Source organism: Engystomops pustulosus, chromosome 8, assembly GCF_040894005.1.
Source record: "Engystomops pustulosus chromosome 8, aEngPut4.maternal, whole genome shotgun sequence".
Classification (NCBI taxonomy): domain Eukaryota; kingdom Metazoa; phylum Chordata; class Amphibia; order Anura; family Leptodactylidae; genus Engystomops; species Engystomops pustulosus.
Genome location: NC_092418.1, coordinates 5,444,701 through 5,462,312, shown reverse-complemented (window position 1 = coordinate 5,462,312; position 17,612 = coordinate 5,444,701). Strand labels below are relative to the sequence as shown.

At 52.2% G+C, this 17,612-nt stretch overlaps 1 protein-coding gene across 5 annotated transcripts in view; it reads right to left on the bottom strand.

The window, feature by feature from the left end:
• PFAS (phosphoribosylformylglycinamidine synthase) overlaps positions 1–17,612 on the bottom strand; it is a 39,029-nt gene that overhangs the window by 17,104 nt on the left and 4,313 nt on the right. For 2 of the 5 annotated variants that reach the window (XM_072122805.1, XM_072122809.1), the window contains exons 1-10: positions 8,479–8,603; positions 5,979–6,102; positions 5,756–5,891; positions 5,575–5,680; positions 5,307–5,493; positions 4,909–5,014; positions 4,703–4,843; positions 4,506–4,630; positions 4,307–4,435; positions 4,105–4,236 (exon numbers count right to left, since the gene is read on the bottom strand). In XM_072122805.1, the coding sequence (XP_071978906.1) occupies positions 4,105–4,236; positions 4,307–4,435; positions 4,506–4,630; positions 4,703–4,843; positions 4,909–5,014; positions 5,307–5,493; positions 5,575–5,680; positions 5,756–5,891; positions 5,979–6,102; positions 8,479–8,487 (1,195 nt within the window). In that variant the 5' untranslated portion in view covers positions 8,488–8,603. Of the gene's footprint in view, positions 1–4,104; positions 4,237–4,306; positions 4,436–4,505; positions 4,631–4,702; positions 4,844–4,908; positions 5,015–5,306; positions 5,494–5,574; positions 5,681–5,755; positions 5,892–5,978; positions 6,103–8,298; positions 8,402–8,425; positions 8,604–17,612 lie in introns of those variants that run through there. The other 3 variants (XM_072122806.1, XM_072122808.1, XM_072122807.1) reach the window with 3 other exon arrangements.

Below are 17,612 nucleotides of genomic sequence, written 5' to 3'. Positions count from 1 at the left end.
ACCCAACAGAGCCTCATCCACCAACACTGCCCCATCCACAGCCACCCCAACACCAGCATCATCACTGTCCAACCCAAAAGCGCCTCATCCACCAACACCGCCCCATCCACAGCCACCCCAACACCAGCATCATCACTGTCCGACCCAACAGCGCCTCATCCACCAACACCGCCCCATCCACAGCCACCCCAACACCAGCATCATCACTGTCCGACCCAACAGAGCCTCATCCACCAACACGGCCCCATCCACAGACACCCCAACACCAGCATCATCACTGTCCAACCCAACGGTGCCTCATCCACCAACACTGCCCCATCCACAGCTGCCCCAGCACCAGCATCATCACTGTCCAACCCAACGGTGCCTCATCCACCAACATTGCCCCATCCACAGCCGCCCCAACACCAGCATCATCACTGTCCAACCCAACAGAGCCTCATCCACCAACACTGCCCCATCCACAGACACCCCAACACCAGCATCATCACTGTCCAACCCAACGGTGCCTCATCCACCAATACTGCCCCATCCACAGCTGCCCCAGCACCAGCATCATCACTGTCCAACCCAACGGTGCCTCATCCACCAACATTGCCCCATCCACAGCCGCCCCAACACCAGCATCACTGTCCAACCCAACCGAGCCTCATCCACCAACACTGCCCCATCCACAGCCACTCCAACACCAGCATCATCACTGTCCGACCCAACAGTGCCTCATCCACCAACACTGCCCCATCCACAGCCACCCCAACACCAGCATCATCACTGTCCGACCCAACAGCGCCTCATCCACAGCCACCCCAACACCAGCATCATCACTGTCCGACCCAACAGCACCTCATCCACCAACACTGCCCCATCCACAGCCACTCCAACACCAGCATCATCACTGTCCAACCCAACAGTGCCTCATCCACCAACACTGCCCCATCCACAGCCACCCCAACACCAGCATCATCACTGTCCGACCCAACAGCGCCTCATCCACCAAAACGCCCCATCCACAGCCACTCCAACACCAGCATCATCACTGTCCGACCCAACAGCGCCTCATCCACCAACACTGCCCCATCCACAGCCACCCCAACACCAGCATCACTGTCCAACCCAACAGCGCCTCATCCACAGTCACCCCAACACCAGCATCATCACTGTCCAACCCAACAGTGCCTCATCCACCAACACTGCCCCATCCACAGCCACTCCAACACCAGCATCATCACTGTCCGACCCAACAGCGCCTCATCCACCAACACTGCCCCATCCACAGCCACCCCAACACCAGCATCATCACTGTCCGACCCAACAGCGCCTCATCCACAGCCACCCCAACACCAGCATCATCACTGTCCGACCCAACAGCACCTCATCCACCAACACTGCCCCATCCACAGCCACCCCAACACCAGCATCATCACTGTCCAACCCAACAGCGCCTCATCCACAGCCACCCCAACACCAGCATCATCACTGTCCGACCCAACAGCACCTCATCCACCAACACTGCCCCATCCACAGCCACTCCAACACCAGCATCATCACTGTCCAACCCAACAGTGCCTCATCCACCAACACTGCCCCATCCACAGCCACCCCAACACCAGCATCATCACTGTCCGACCCAACAGCGCCTCATCCACCAAAACGCCCCATCCACAGCCACTCCAACACCAGCATCATCACTGTCTGACCCAACAGCGCCTCATCCACCAACACTGCCCCATCCACAGCCACCCCAACACCAGCATCACTGTCCAACCCAACAGCGCCTCATCCACAGTCACCCCAACACCAGCATCATCACTGTCCAACCCAACAGTGCCTCATCCACCAACACTGCCCCATCCACAGCCACTCCAACACCAGCATCATCACTGTCCGACCCAACAGCGCCTCATCCACCAACACTGCCCCATCCACAGCCACCCCAACACCAGCATCATCACTGTCCGACCCAACAGCGCCTCATCCACAGCCACCCCAACACCAGCATCATCACTGTCCGACCCAACAGCACCTCATCCACCAACACTGCCCCATCCACAGCCACCCCAACACCAGCATCATCACTGTCCAACCCAACAGTGCCTCAGCCACCAACACTGCCCCATCCACAGCCACTCCAACACCAGCATCATCACTGTCCGACCCAACAGCGCCTCATCCACCAACACTGCCCCATCCACAGCCACCCCAACACCAGCATCATCACTGTCCGACCCAACAGAGCCTCATCCACCAACACTGCCCCATCCACAGCCGCCCCAACACCAGCATCATCACTGTCCAACCCAACAGAGCCTCATCCACCAACACTGCCCCATCCACAGCCACCCCAACACCAGCATCATCACTGTCCGACCCAACAGAGCCTCATCCACCAACACTGCCCCATCCACAGCCGCCCCAACACCAGCATCATCACTGTCCAACCCAACAGAGCCTCATCCACCAACACTGCCCCAACCACAGCCACCCCAACACCAGCATCATCACTGTCCAACCCAACACTGCCCCATCCACCAACACTGCCCCATCCACCAACACTGCCCCATCCACCAACACTGCCCCATCCACAGACACCCCGAAACCAGCATCATCACTGTCCAACCCAACAGAGCCTCATCCACCAACACTGCCCCATCCACAGCCACCCCAACACCAGCATCATCACTGTCCAACCCAACAGAGCCTCATCCACCAACACTGCCCCAACCACAGCCACCCCAACACCAGCATCATCACTGTCCAACCCAACACTGCCCCATCCACCAACACTGCCCCATCCACCAACACTGCCCCATCCACCAACACTGCCCCATCCACCAACACTGCCCCATCCACAGCCGCCCCAACACCAGCATCATCACTGTCCAACCCAACACTGCCCCATCCACAGCCACCCCAACACCAGCATCATCACTGTCCGACCCAACAGCGCCTCATCCACCAACACCGCCCCATCCGCGGCCACCCCAACACCAGCATCATCACTGTCCAACCCAACAGTGCCTCATCCACCAACACTGCCCCATCCACAGCCACTCCAACACCAGCATCATCACTGTCCAACCCAACAGAGCCTCATCCACCAACACTGCCCCAACCACAGCCACCCCAACACCAGCATCATCACTGTCCAACCCAACACTGCCCCATCCACCAACACTGCCCCATCCATAAACACTGCCCCATTCACCAACACTGCCCCATTCACCAACACTGCCCCATTCACCAACACTGCCCCATCCACCAACACTGCCCCATCCACCAACACTGCCCCATCCACCAACACTGCCCCATCCACCAACACTGCCCCATCCACAGCCGCCCCAACACCAGCATCATCACTGTCCAACCCAACGGTGCCTCATCCACAGCCGCCCCAACACCAGCATCATCACTGTCCAACCCAACACTGCCCCATCCACAGCCACCCCAACACCAGCATCATCACTGTCCGACCCAACAGCGCCTCATCCACCAACACCGCCCCATCCGCGGCCACCCCAACACCAGCGTCATCACTGTCCAACCCAACAGAGCCTCATCCACCAACACTGCCCCATCCACAGACACCCCAACACCAGCATCATCACTGTCCAACCCAACAGAGCCTCATCCACCAACACTGCCCCAACCACAGCCGCCCCAACACCAGCATCATCACTGTCCAACCCAACAGTGCCTCATCCACCAACACACAACCCACCAGTGCTCCAAGCAGGAGCAGCCAACACATCCTCACCCTAAACAACAGCATCCACCAGTGCTTCAACCATCAAAGAATCCACCAATGTGTAACCCAACAGTGCCCCCTTCACCACCACTAACCTAGAAAACTTGAGTGTTCCTTCCAAAATGCTCCCCATCCACCGCAAACCACCAACTCAACCATAGGATTGTACCACTGTACAACCCAATATTTCCCCACCAGCCTGGGCTCCATGCAGCAGCAACCAATCCAACCCAATCTAACAGTGTCCACCCCTCTATCTGCCCTTCCTCAGGTTACTCCAGCGGGGCAACTCATGAATCTTTAGATTTGGTAGAAGAATAAGGAGACCTCCAGCCAGCCCCTTGTCACCTCCTCCTCACCTGTCAGCACTGGTTCTCCAAACTTGTTGCCGTAATCTGAGGCCCCGTTACTGGCTTCGATGGCGACCTCCAGAGGGCGGGCGAACTGGACCGGATACTGATAAGAGGCGTCCTCCCACGGGAGAGGGTATCCTGCGGGAACACGAGTATGAGGCTACCATGCCACCGGTGAGGAGACACCAGCTCCTGCGTCACCGCGTACCTGGAATGTGCAGATTCCCAAAGCAGTATCCGGCGGTGCCCGCTATGACGTGAGCCCCCTTCCCTGTGCTCTGGACATCTCGGATACGACCACCAGTGCCGGTAGTGGCACCACTGAATGGAGCTACCCCTGTACAAGACGGAGGGTCAGGTATGTACAATGTGAACACAGGCCACATACCCCCAGGTTCTGTACCTACCTGTCGGGAAGTTGTGTGTCTCGGCAGTGAAGATGAGGTGACGGGTGGAGCTTGTCTGCATGTAGGGTCCAGGACGTGAGGGATCAGTAGGGATCAGGCTGGTCACCTCCTTCCCCTGGATGGCACTAGACAGGTCGGAGATGGTCAGCGTCATCCTGACTATTTATCACTGCGTCTTCCCGGGAGGAGCCACCTACCTGCTGTTGTCGCAGAACTTGATGACGTTGTTCTGGTTGCTACTCTCCTGCGTCTTCATGATCAGATCGAAGAGCGAGTGCGACTTCTCCTCCCCGTCCACCAGGAGCCGACCCTTGAAGAACCAATGGCGGCTGTGCTCACTGCGAGAGGGAGAGCGTCAGTATGAAGGGGGTCTCTAAAAAAGCCTCCCGCCTGAGACACCCACCTGTTAGACTGCGCCAGGTCGAAGCACTCCACGCTGCTCGGGTTACGACCTACGCGCCGGAACAGAGACGTGTAATAGTCCAGGTCCCAGGAGTCAAAGGCCAGACCTGGAGACCAGGAGGAACACAAGTTACTCCATGATGTCTATGCTAGTAACATCCAAAGCTCGCAGGCTGCAGCATCTCCTGCTGGTTCAGGGTCTGTACAGATCATGTTCTGTGCAATGTGCAGGATCTCCAAGGAGATGCAGCTCTGGATGTGGCTGGAGAATGGGGATAACGAGTTTTAACACCTCCTGCTGGATCAGGGTCTGTACAGAGAATCTAAATGTGCATCACCCACAATTCTAACTGCAGCTCTGGAAGGGATTGGAGTAGAACTTAATATTGGGCCACCTACCCAGCTCCTTGTTGGCGGTCTCCAGCGCCGCCCGCCCTTGTCCCATCACGTCCACCTCGTAGACCTTCTCTGGTCGCACAGAGATCTGGAAGCTTGTGATGGGCTCGGGGTAGAGGCACTCGGTCATGCGGTCATACAGGGAGGCCGTCAGCTTCTGCTTCTCACTCTCCTCTGGATCTTTATGAAACTGAGGGGCAAATATGCGATAAGTAGCAAATCTCTAGTCACAACCCAAGCAGCCCCGACACAACCGCCAGTCAGGGCGCACCTTCAGCAGATAGCGCCGGGAGCACTCAATGCGGTCTATGCAGGTGAGTCCGATGGAGCGGCAGATGGACACGGCATTGGTGGAAGAAGCGGTGGAGAAATTCAACCTGCAGGGAGAAAGGGAAACCGTCAGCAGGAAGGTCAGCGCCAGGGACAGGGGAGCGCCCAGAGGTCCTACTCACCGCGGTCCCACCTCTACCAGCAGGTCCGATGGCTCCGGGGCCAGGAGGCTGCAGTCCGAAACACTCTGAGGATCAAAGGGGCAACTGAAGAGCCAGCGGAGGGCATCTGCCTGCCCTGAGGTGGGAGGAGCCTCACCTGTAGGGGGCAACAACGTGAGGAGGTGAGCAATGGCTACCTACAGGCCACCCTGGGGAATCCACCCCCGGGGGCGCTGCCCCTCACCTGTCCAGCTGACATTGTAGCACAGCTCCTGGCGCACCATCCGCACCTTCTCAGCCCCCGGCAGCCGCAGGGAATCACCCGACTCCAGGGAGGAACGGAAGAAGCGCAGGACACCCATCTCCACCTATAGGAGAGAGGCGTATCTAAGCCACACAAAGCTGCTGTATCTGATCCTATCCTGTGTGATACTGTCTGCTGAGCTGTGTATCTAATCCTATCCTGTGTGATACTGCCTGCTGAGCTGTGTATCTAATCCTATACTGTGTGATACTGTCTGCTGAGCTGTGTATCTAATCCTATCCTGTGTGACACTGTCTGCTGAGCTGTGTATCTAATCCTATCCTGTGTGATACTGTCTGCTGAGCTGTGTATCTAATCCTCTCCTGTGTGATACTGTCTGCTGAGCTGTGTATCTAATCCTATCCTGTGTGATACTGTCTGCTGAGCTGTGTATCTAATCCTATCCTGTGTGATACTGTCTGCTGAGCTGTGTATCTAATCCTATCCTGTGTGATACTGTCTGCTGAGCTGTGTATCTAATCCTATCCTGTGTGATACTGTCTGCTGAGCTGTGTATCTAATCCTCTCCTGTGTGATACTGTCTGCTGAGCTGTGTATCTAATCCTCTCCTGTGTGATACTGTCTGCTGAGCTGTGTATCTAATCCTATCCTGTGTGATACTGTCTGCTGAGCTGTGTATCTAATCCCATCCTGTGTGATACTGTCTGCTGAGCTGTGTATCTAATCCTCCCCTGTGTGATACTGTCTGCTGAGCTGTGTATCTAATCCTATCCTGTGTGATACTGACTGCGGAGCTGTGTATCTAATCCTATCCTGTGTGATACTGACTGCGGAGCTGTGTATCTAATCCTATCCTGTGTGATACTGACTGCGGAGCTGTGTATCTAATCCTATCCTGTGTGATACTGACTGCGGAGCTGTGTATCTAATCCTATCCTGTGTGATACAGTCTGCTGTGCTGTGTATCTAATCCTATCCTGTGTGATACTGTCTGCTGAGCTGTGTATCTAATCCTATCCTGTGTGATACTGACTGCGGAGCTGTGTATCTAATCCTATCCTGTGTGATACTGACTGCGGAGCTGTGTATCTAATCCTATCCTGTGTGATACTGACTGCGGAGCTGTGTATCTAATCCTATCCTGTGTGATACTGACTGCGGAGCTGTGTATCTAATCCTATCCTGTGTGATACTGTCTGCTGAGCTGTGTATCTAATCCTATCCTGTGTGATACAGCCTGCTGAGCTGTGTATCTAATCCTATCCTGTGTGATACAGCCTGCTGAGCTGTGTATCTAATCCAATCCTATGTGATACTGTCTGCTGAGCTGTGTATCTAATCCTCTCCTGTGTGATACTGTCTGCTGAGCTGTGTATCTAATCCTATCCTGTGTGATACAGCCTGCTGAGCTGTGTATCTAATCCTATCCTGTGTGATACTGTCTGCTGAGCTGTGTATCTAATCCTATCCTGTGTGATACTGTCTGCTGAGCTGTGTATCTAATCCTATCCTGTGTGATACTGCCTGCTGAGCTGTGTATCTAATCCTGTCCTGTGTGATACTGTCTGCTGAGCTGTGTATCTAATCCTATCCTGTGTGATACTGTCTGCTGGGCTGTGTATCTAATCCTATCCTGTGTGATACTGTCTGCTGAGCTGTGTATCTAATCCTATTCTGTGTGATACTGACTGCTGAGCTGTGTATCTAATCCTATCCTGTGTGATACTGTCTGCTGAGCTGTGTATCTAATCCTCTCCTGTGTGATACTGACTGCTGAGCTGTGTATCTAATCCTCTCCTGTGTGATACTGTCTGCTGAGCTGTGTATCTAATCCTATCCTGTGTGATACTGTCTGCTGAGCTGTGTATCTAATCCTATCCTGTGTGATACTGCCTGCTGAGCTGTGTATCTAATCCTATCCTGTGTGATACTGTCTGCTGAGCTGTGTATCTAATCCTACCCTGTGTGATACTGTCTGCTGAGCTGTGTATCTAATCCTATCCTATGTGATACTGTCTGCGGAGCTGTGTATCTAATCCTATCCTGTGTGATACTGTCTGCTGAGCTGTGTATCTAATCCTATCCTGTGTGATACTGACTGCGGAGCTGTGTATCTAATCCCTTCCCGTGTGATACCGCCTGCAGCCTTTGGGCAGTGACCTCCACCTGGGGGGTCGCTATCAGCAGATTTTGGACTTTGCCCATGATTAAGCCTCCGCTCACAATGTGGGAGATCAGAGGGAGCAGAAGATCTGTGGCTGCAGCTCTGGATGTGACTGGAGCAGGAAAAAGAACTCACAACACAAACAGTGATACAAAGTATCCAAGAAAGTGCTGAAGATTCTGCAGCCACAGAAGAGAAGAGACCCCCTGCGCCTGCGCCAACCCCAAGAGGAGACCCCCAATAATAACACAAGGTAACAGACCCAAACACAGCAGCAGAGTCGTCACTGTGTATCAGGAGGGAAGAAGCTCTCACCTGCACCATGTGCTGCCAGAGGGAAACAGAGAGACCAGGGGAGGGCGGAGGAGGAGGGGACTGGGCGGAGAGTGGGAGGAGAAAAGGGGGATCATAGGCGGGGAAATGGGAGGAGTTTGAGGAAGGTGGGCGGGTAATAGGAGAAGCATGCGGGGTGGAGGGCTGAGCGTGGGTGGAGCAAGGAGTGGTGGGCGGAGAGTAGGAGGGGGATTGAAGGGGGAGATGCAGGGGGGTTTCCTGTCCTGTGAGAGTCATCCCCTCCACATTACATCCCGTATAATATGTATCATCCACATCACATCAGCCTATTACTCTCTGTTATCAGCCATTACACCCCGGGGAGAGGAGACTGTACAGGGGGGGATACAATCTATTACTCTCTGTTATCAGCCATTACACCCCGGGGAGAGGAGACTGTACAGGGGGGATACAATCTATTACTCTCTGTTATCAGCCATTACACCCCGGGGAGAGGAGACTGTACAGGGGGATACAATCTATTACTCTCTGTTATCAGCCATAACACCCCGGGGAGAGGAGACTGTACAGGGGGGGGATGCAATCTATTACTCTCTGTTATCAGCCATTACATCCCGGGGAGAGGAGACTGTACAGGGGGGATACAATCTATTACTCTCTGTTATCAGCCATTACATCCCGGGGAGAGGAGACTGTACAGGGGGGGATACAATCTATTACTCTCTGTTATCAGCCATTACACCCCGGGGAGAGGAGACTGTACAGGGGGGATACAATCTATTACTCTCTGTTATCAGCCATTACACCCCGGGGAGAGGAGACTGTACAGGGGGGATACAATCTATTACTCTCTGTTATCAGCCATTACACCCCGGGGAGAGGAGACTGTACAGGGGGATACAATCTATTACTCTCTGTTATCAGCCATTACACCCCGGGGAGAGGAGACTGTACAGGGGGGGATACAATCTATTACTCTCTGTTATCAGCCATTACACCCCGGGGAGAGGAGACTGTACAGGGGGGATACAATCTATTACTCTCTGTTATCAGCCATTACACCCCGGGGAGAGGAGACTGTACAGGGGGGGATACAATCTATTACTCTCTGTTATCAGCCATTACACCCCGGGGAGAGGAGACTGTACAGGGGGATACAATCTATTACTCTCTGTTATCAGCCATTACATCCCGGGGAGAGGAGACTGTACAGGGGGATACAATCTATTACTCTCTGTTATCAGCCATTACACCCCGGGGAGAGGAGACTGTACAGGGGGGATACAATCTATTACTCTCTGTTATCAGCCATTACACCCCGGGGAGAGGAGACTGTACAGGGGGGGATACAATCTATTACTCTCTGTTATCAGCCATTACACCCCGGGGAGAGGAGACTGTACAGGGGGGATACAATCTATTACTCTCTGTTATCAGCCATTACACCCCGGGGAGAGGAGACTGTACAGGGGGGATACAATCTATTACTCTCTGTTATCAGCCATTACACCCCGGGGAGAGGAGACTGTACAGGGGGATACAATCTATTACTCTCTGTTATCAGCCATTACATCCCGGGGAGAGGAGACTGTACAGGGGGGATACAATCTATTACTCTCTGTTATCAGCCATTACACCCCGGGGAGAGGAGACTGTACAGGGGGGATACAATCTATTACTCTCTGTTATCAGCCATTACATCCCGGGGAGAGGAGACTGTACAGGGGGGATACAATCTATTACTCTCTGTTATCAGCCATTACATCCCGGGGAGAGGAGACTGTACAGGGGGGATACAATCTCTTACTCTCTGTTATCAGCCATTACATCCCGGGGAGAGGAGACTGTACAGGGGGGATACAATCTATTACTCTCTGGTATCAGCCATTACACCCCGGGGAGAGGAGACTGTACAGGGGGATACAATCTATTACTCTCTGTTATCAGCCATTACATCCCGGGGAGAGGAGACTGTACAGGGGGGGATACAATCTATTACTCTCTGTTATCAGCCATTACATCCCGGGGAGAGGAGACTGTACAGGGGGGGGATACAATCTATTACTCTCTGTTATCAGCCATTACATCCCGGGGAGAGGAGACTGTACAGGGGGGGGATACAATCTATTACTCTCTGTTATCAGCCATTACACCCCGGGGAGAGGAGACTGTACAGGGAGGGATACAATCTATTACTCTCTGTTATCAGCCATTACATCCCGGGGAGAGGAGACTGTACAGGGGGGATACAATCTATTACTCTCTGTTATCAGCCATTACATCCCGGGGAGAGGAGACTGTACAGGGGGGGATACAATCTATTACTCTCTGGTATCAGCCATTACACCCCGGGGAGAGGAGACTGTACAGGGGGGATACAATCTATTACTCTCTGTTATCAGCCATTACACCCCGGGGAGAGGAGACTGTACAGGGGGGATACAATCTATTACTCTCTGTTATCAGCCATTACACCCCGGGGAGAGGAGACTGTACAGGGGGGATACAATCTATTACTCTCTGTTATCAGCCATTACACCCCGGGGAGAGGAGACTGTACAGGGAGGGATACAATCTATTACTCTCTGTTATCAGCCATTACACCCCGGGGAGAGGAGACTGTACAGGGGGGGATACAATCTATTACTCTCTGTTATCAGCCATTACACCCCGGGGAGAGGAGACTGTACAGGGGGGATACAATCTATTACTCTCTGTTATCAGCCATTACATCCCGGGGAGAGGAGACTGTACAGGGGGGGATACAATCTATTACTCTCTGTTATCAGCCATTACATCCCGGGGAGAGGAGACTGTACAGGGGGGATACAATCTATTACTCTCTGTTATCAGCCATTACACCCCGGGGAGAGGAGACTGTACAGGGGGATACAATCTATTACTCTCTGTTATCAGCCATTACACCCCGGGGAGAGGAGACTGTACAGGGGGGATACAATCTATTACTCTCTGTTATCAGCCATTACACCCCGGGGAGAGGAGACTGTACAGGGGGGATACAATCTATTACTCTCTGTTATCAGCCATTACACCCCGGGGAGAGGAGACTGTACAGGGGGATACAATCTATTACTCTCTGTTATCAGCCATTACATCCCGGGGAGAGGAGACTGTACAGGGGGGGATACAATCTATTACTCTCTGTTATCAGCCATTACACCCCGGGGAGAGGAGACTGTACAGGAGGATACAATCTATTACTCTCTGTTATCAGCCATTACATCCCGGGGAGAGGAGACTGTACAGGGGGGATACAATCTATTACTCTCTGTTATCAGCCATTACATCCCGGGGAGAGGAGACTGTACAGGGGGATACAATCTATTACTCTCTGTTATCAGCCATTACATCCCGGGGAGAGGAGACTGTACAGGGGGGATACAATCTATTACTCTCTGTTATCAGCCATTACATCCCGGGGAGAGGAGACTGTACAGGGGGATACAATCTATTACTCTCTGTTATCAGCCATTACATCCCGGGGAGAGGAGACTGTACAGGGGGATACAATCTATTACTCTCTGTTATCAGCCATTACACCCCGGGGAGAGGAGACTGTACAGGGGGGATACAATCTATTACTCTCTGTTATCAGCCATTACACCCCGGGGAGAGGAGACTGTACAGGGGGGATACAATCTATTACTCTCTGTTATCAGCCATTACACCCCGGGGAGAGGAGACTGTACAGGGGGATACAATCTATTACTCTCTGTTATCAGCCATTACACCCCGGGGAGAGGAGACTGTACAGGGGGGATACAATCTATTACTCTCTGTTATCAGCCATTACATCCCGGGGAGAGGAGACTGTACAGGGGGGATACAATCTATTACTCTCTGTTATCAGCCATTACATCCCGGGGAGAGGAGACTGTACAGGGGGATACAATCTATTACTCTCTGTTATCAGCCATTACATCCCGGGGAGAGGAGACTGTACAGGGGGATACAATCTATTACTCTCTGTTATCAGCCATTACACCCCGGGGAGAGGAGACTGTACAGGGGGGATACAATCTATTACTCTCTGTTATCAGCCATTACACCCCGGGGAGAGGAGACTGTACAGGGGGATACAATCTATTACTCTCTGTTATCAGCCATTACACCCCGGGGAGAGGAGACTGTACAGGGGGGATACAATCTATTACTCTCTGTTATCAGCCATTACATCCCGGGGAGAGGAGACTGTACAGGGGGGATACAATCTATTACTCTCTGTTATCAGCCATTACACCCCGGGGAGAGGAGACTGTACAGGGGGGGGGGGGGGGGATACAATCTATTACTCTCTGTTATCAGCCATTACACCCCGGGGAGAGGAGACTGTACAGGGGGGGATACAATCTATTACTCTCTGTTATCAGCCATTACACCCCGGGGAGAGGAGACTGTACAGGGGGGATACAATCTATTACTCTCTGTTATCAGCCATTACACCCCGGGGAGAGGAGACTGTACAGGGGGGATACAATCTATTACTCTCTGTTATCAGCCATTACATCCCGGGGAGAGGAGACTGTACAGGGGGGATACAATCTATTACTCTCTGTTATCAGCCATTACACCCCGGGGAGAGGAGACTGTACAGGGGGGGATACAATCTATTACTCTCTGTTATCAGCCATTACATCCCGGGGAGAGGAGACTGTACAGGGGGGGATACAATCTATTACTCTCTGTTATCAGCCATTACATCCCGGGGAGAGGAGACTGTACAGGGGGGATACAATCTATTACTCTCTGTTATCAGCCATTACACCCCGGGGAGAGGAGACTGTACAGGGGGGATACAATCTATTACTCTCTGTTATCAGCCATTACATCCCGGGGAGAGGAGACTGTACAGGGGGATACAATCTATTACTCTCTGTTATCAGCCATTACACCCCGGGGAGAGGAGACTGTACAGGGGGGGATACAATCTATTACTCTCTGTTATCAGCCATTACATCCCGGGGAGAGGAGACTGTACAGGGGGGGATACAATCTATTACTCTCTGTTATCAGCCATTACACCCCGGGGAGAGGAGACTGTACAGGGGGGGATACAATCTATTACTCTCTGTTATCAGCCATTACACCCCGGGGAGAGGAGACTGTACAGGGGGATACAATCTATTACTCTCTGTTATCAGCCATTACACCCCGGGGAGAGGAGACTGTACAGGGGGGATACAATCTATTACTCTCTGTTATCAGCCATTACATCCCGGGGAGAGGAGACTGTACAGGGGGATATAATCTATTACTCTCTGTTATCAGCCATTACATCCCGGGGAGAGGAGACTGTACAGGGGGATACAATCTATTACTCTCTGTTATCAGCCATTACATCCCGGGGAGAGGAGACTGTACAGGGGGGGATACAATCTATTACTCTCTGTTATCAGCCATTACATCCCGGGGAGAGGAGACTGTACAGGGGGGATACAATCTATTACTCTCTGTTATCAGCCATTACATCCCGGGGAGAGGAGACTGTACAGGGGGATACAATCTATTACTCTCTGTTATCAGCCATTACACCCCGGGGAGAGGAGACTGTACAGGGGGATACAATCTATTACTCTCTGTTATCAGCCATTACATCCCGGGGAGAGGAGACTGTACAGGGGGGGGATACAATCTATTACTCTCTGTTATCAGCCATTACACCCCGGGGAGAGGAGACTGTACAGGGGGGATACAATCTATTACTCTCTGTTATCAGCCATTACATCCCGGGGAGAGGAGACTGTACAGGGGGATACAATCTATTACTCTCTGTTATCAGCCATTACACCCCGGGGAGAGGAGACTGTACAGGGGGGATACAATCTATTACTCTCTGGTATCAGCCATTACACCCCGGGGAGAGGAGACTGTACAGGGGGGATACAATCTATTACTCTCTGTTATCAGCCATTACACCCCGGGGAGAGGAGACTGTACAGGGGGTATACAATCTATTACTCTCTGTTATCAGCCATTACATCCCGGGGAGAGGAGACTGTACAGGGGGGGGGGGGGATACAATCTATTACTCTCTGTTATCAGCCATTACACCCCGGGGAGAGGAGACTGTACAGGGGGGATACAATCTATTACTCTCTGTTATCAGCCACTACACCCCGGGGAGAGGAGACTGTACAGGGGGGGATACAATCTATTACTCTCTGTTATCAGCCATTACACCCCGGGGAGAGGAGACTGTACAGGGGGATACAATCTATTACTCTCTGTTATCAGCCATTACACCCCGGGGAGAGGAGACTGTACAGGGGGGGATACAATCTATTACTCTCTGTTATCAGCCATTACATCACGGGGAGAGGAGACTGTACAGGGGGGATACAATCTATTACTCTCTGTTATCAGCCATTACATCCCGGGGAGAGGAGACTGTACAGGGGGGGATACAATCTATTACTCTCTGTTATCAGCCATTACACCCCGGGGAGAGGAGACTGTACAGGGGGGGATACAATCTATTACTCTCTGTTATCAGCCATTACATCCTGGGGAGAGGAGACTGTACAGGGGGGATACAATCTATTACTCTCTGTTATCAGCCATTACACCCCGGGGAGAGGAGACTGTACAGGGGGGATACAATCTATTACTCTCTGTTATCAGCCATTACATCCCGGGGAGAGGAGACTGTACAGGGGGATACAATCTATTACTCTCTGTTATCAGCCATTACACCCCGGGGAGAGGAGACTGTACAGGGGGGATACAATCTATTACTCTCTGTTATCAGCCATTACATCCCGGGGAGAGGAGACTGTACAGGGGGGATACAATCTATTACTCTCTGTTATCAGCCATTACATCCCGGGGAGAGGAGACTGTACAGGGGGATACAATCTATTACTCTCTGTTATCAGCCATTACACCCCGGGGAGAGGAGACTGTACAGGATACAATCTATTACTCTCTGTTATCAGCCATTACACCCCGGGGAGAGGAGACTGTACAGGGGGGATACAATCTATTACTCTCTGTTATCAGCCATTACACCCGGGGAGAGGAGACTGTACAGGGGGGATACAATCTATTACTCTCTGTTATCAGCCATTACACCCCGGGGAGAGGAGACTGTACAGGGGGGATACAATCTATTACTCTCTGTTATCAGCCATTACACCCCGGGGAGAGGAGACTGTACAGGGGGATACAATCTATTACTCTCTGTTATCAGCCATTACACCCCGGGGAGAGGAGACTGTACAGGGGGGATACAATCTATTACTCTCTGTTATCAGCCATTACATCCCGGGGAGAGGAGACTGTACAGGGGGGATACAATCTATTACTCTCTGTTATCAGCATTACATCCCGGGGAGAGGAGACTGTACAGGGGGGATACAATCTATTACTCTCTGTTATCAGCCATTACATCCCGGGGAGAGGAGACTGTACAGGGGGGATACAATCTATTACTCTCTGTTATCAGCCATTACACCCCGGGGAGAGGAGACTGTACAGGGGGATACAATCTATTACTCTCTGTTATCAGCCACTACACCCCGGGGAGAGGAGACTGTACAGGGGGGGATACAATCTATTACTCTCTGTTATCAGCCACTACACCCCGGGGAGAGGAGACTGTACAGGGGGGGATACAATCTATTATTTTTTGTTATCAGCCATTACATCCCGGGGAGAGGAGACTGTACAGGGGGGATACAATCTATTACTCTCTGGTATCAGCCATTACACCCCGGGGAGAGGAGACTGTACAGGGGGGACACAATCTATTACTCTCTGTTATCAGCCATTACATCCCGGGGAGAGGAGACTGTACAGGGGGGATACAATCTATTACTCTCTGGTATCAGCCATTACACCCCGGGGAGAGGAGACTGTACAGGGGGATACAATCTATTACTCTCTGGTATCAGCCATTACACCCCGGGGAGAGGAGACTGTACAGGGGGGATACAATCTATTACTCTCTGTTATCAGCCATTACACCCCGGGGAGAGGAGGCTGTACATGGGGATACAATCTATTACTCCCTGTTATCAGCCATTACATCCCGGGGAGAGGAGACTGTACAGGGGGGATACAATCTATTACTCTCTGGTATCAGCCATTACACCCCGGGGAGAGGAGACTGTACAGGGGGATACAATCTATTACTCTCTGGTATCAGCCATTACACCCCGGGGAGAGGAGACTGTACAGGGGGGATACAATCTATTACTCTCTGTTATCAGCCATTACACCCCGGGGAGAGGAGGCTGTACAGGGGGATACAATCTATTACTCTCTGTTATCAGCCATTACACCCCAGGGAGAGGAGACTGTACAGGGGGGAGGGATACAATCTATTACTCTCTGTTATCAGCCATTACACCCCGGGGAGAGGAGACTGTACAGGGGGATACAATCTATTACTCTCTGTTATCAGCCATTACATCCCGGGGAGAGGAGACTGTACAGGGGGATACGATCTATTACTCTCTGTTATCAGCCATTACATCCTGGGGAGAGGAGACTGTACAGGGGGGATACAATCTATTACTCTCTGTTATCAGCCATTACATCCCGGGGGGAGGAGACTGTACAGGGGGATACAATCTATTACTCTCTGTTATCAGCCATTACATCCCGGGGAGAGGAGACTGTACAGGGGGGATACAATCTATTACTCTCTGTTATCAGCCATTACACCCCAGGGAGAGGAGACTGTACAGGGGGGTACAATCTATTACTCTCTGTTATCAGCCATTACACCCCGGGGAGAGGAGACTGTACAGGGGGGATACAATCTATTACTCTCTGTTATCAGCCATTATATCCTGGGGAGAGGAGACTGTACAGGGGGGGATACAATCTATTACTCTCTGTTATCAGCCATTACACCCCGGGGAGAGGAGACTGTACAGGGGGGATACAATCTATTACTCTCTGTTATCAGCCATTACATCCCGGGGAGAGGAGACTGTACAGGGGGGATACAATCTATTACTCTCTGTTATCAGCCATTACACCCCGGGGAGAGGAGACTGTACAGGGGGGATACAATCTATTCCTCTCTGTTATCAGCCATTACATCCCGGGGAGAGGAGACTGTACAGGGGGGGGGGATACAATCTATTACTCTCTGTTATCAGCCATAGGTTAAGCTATAAGTCAGA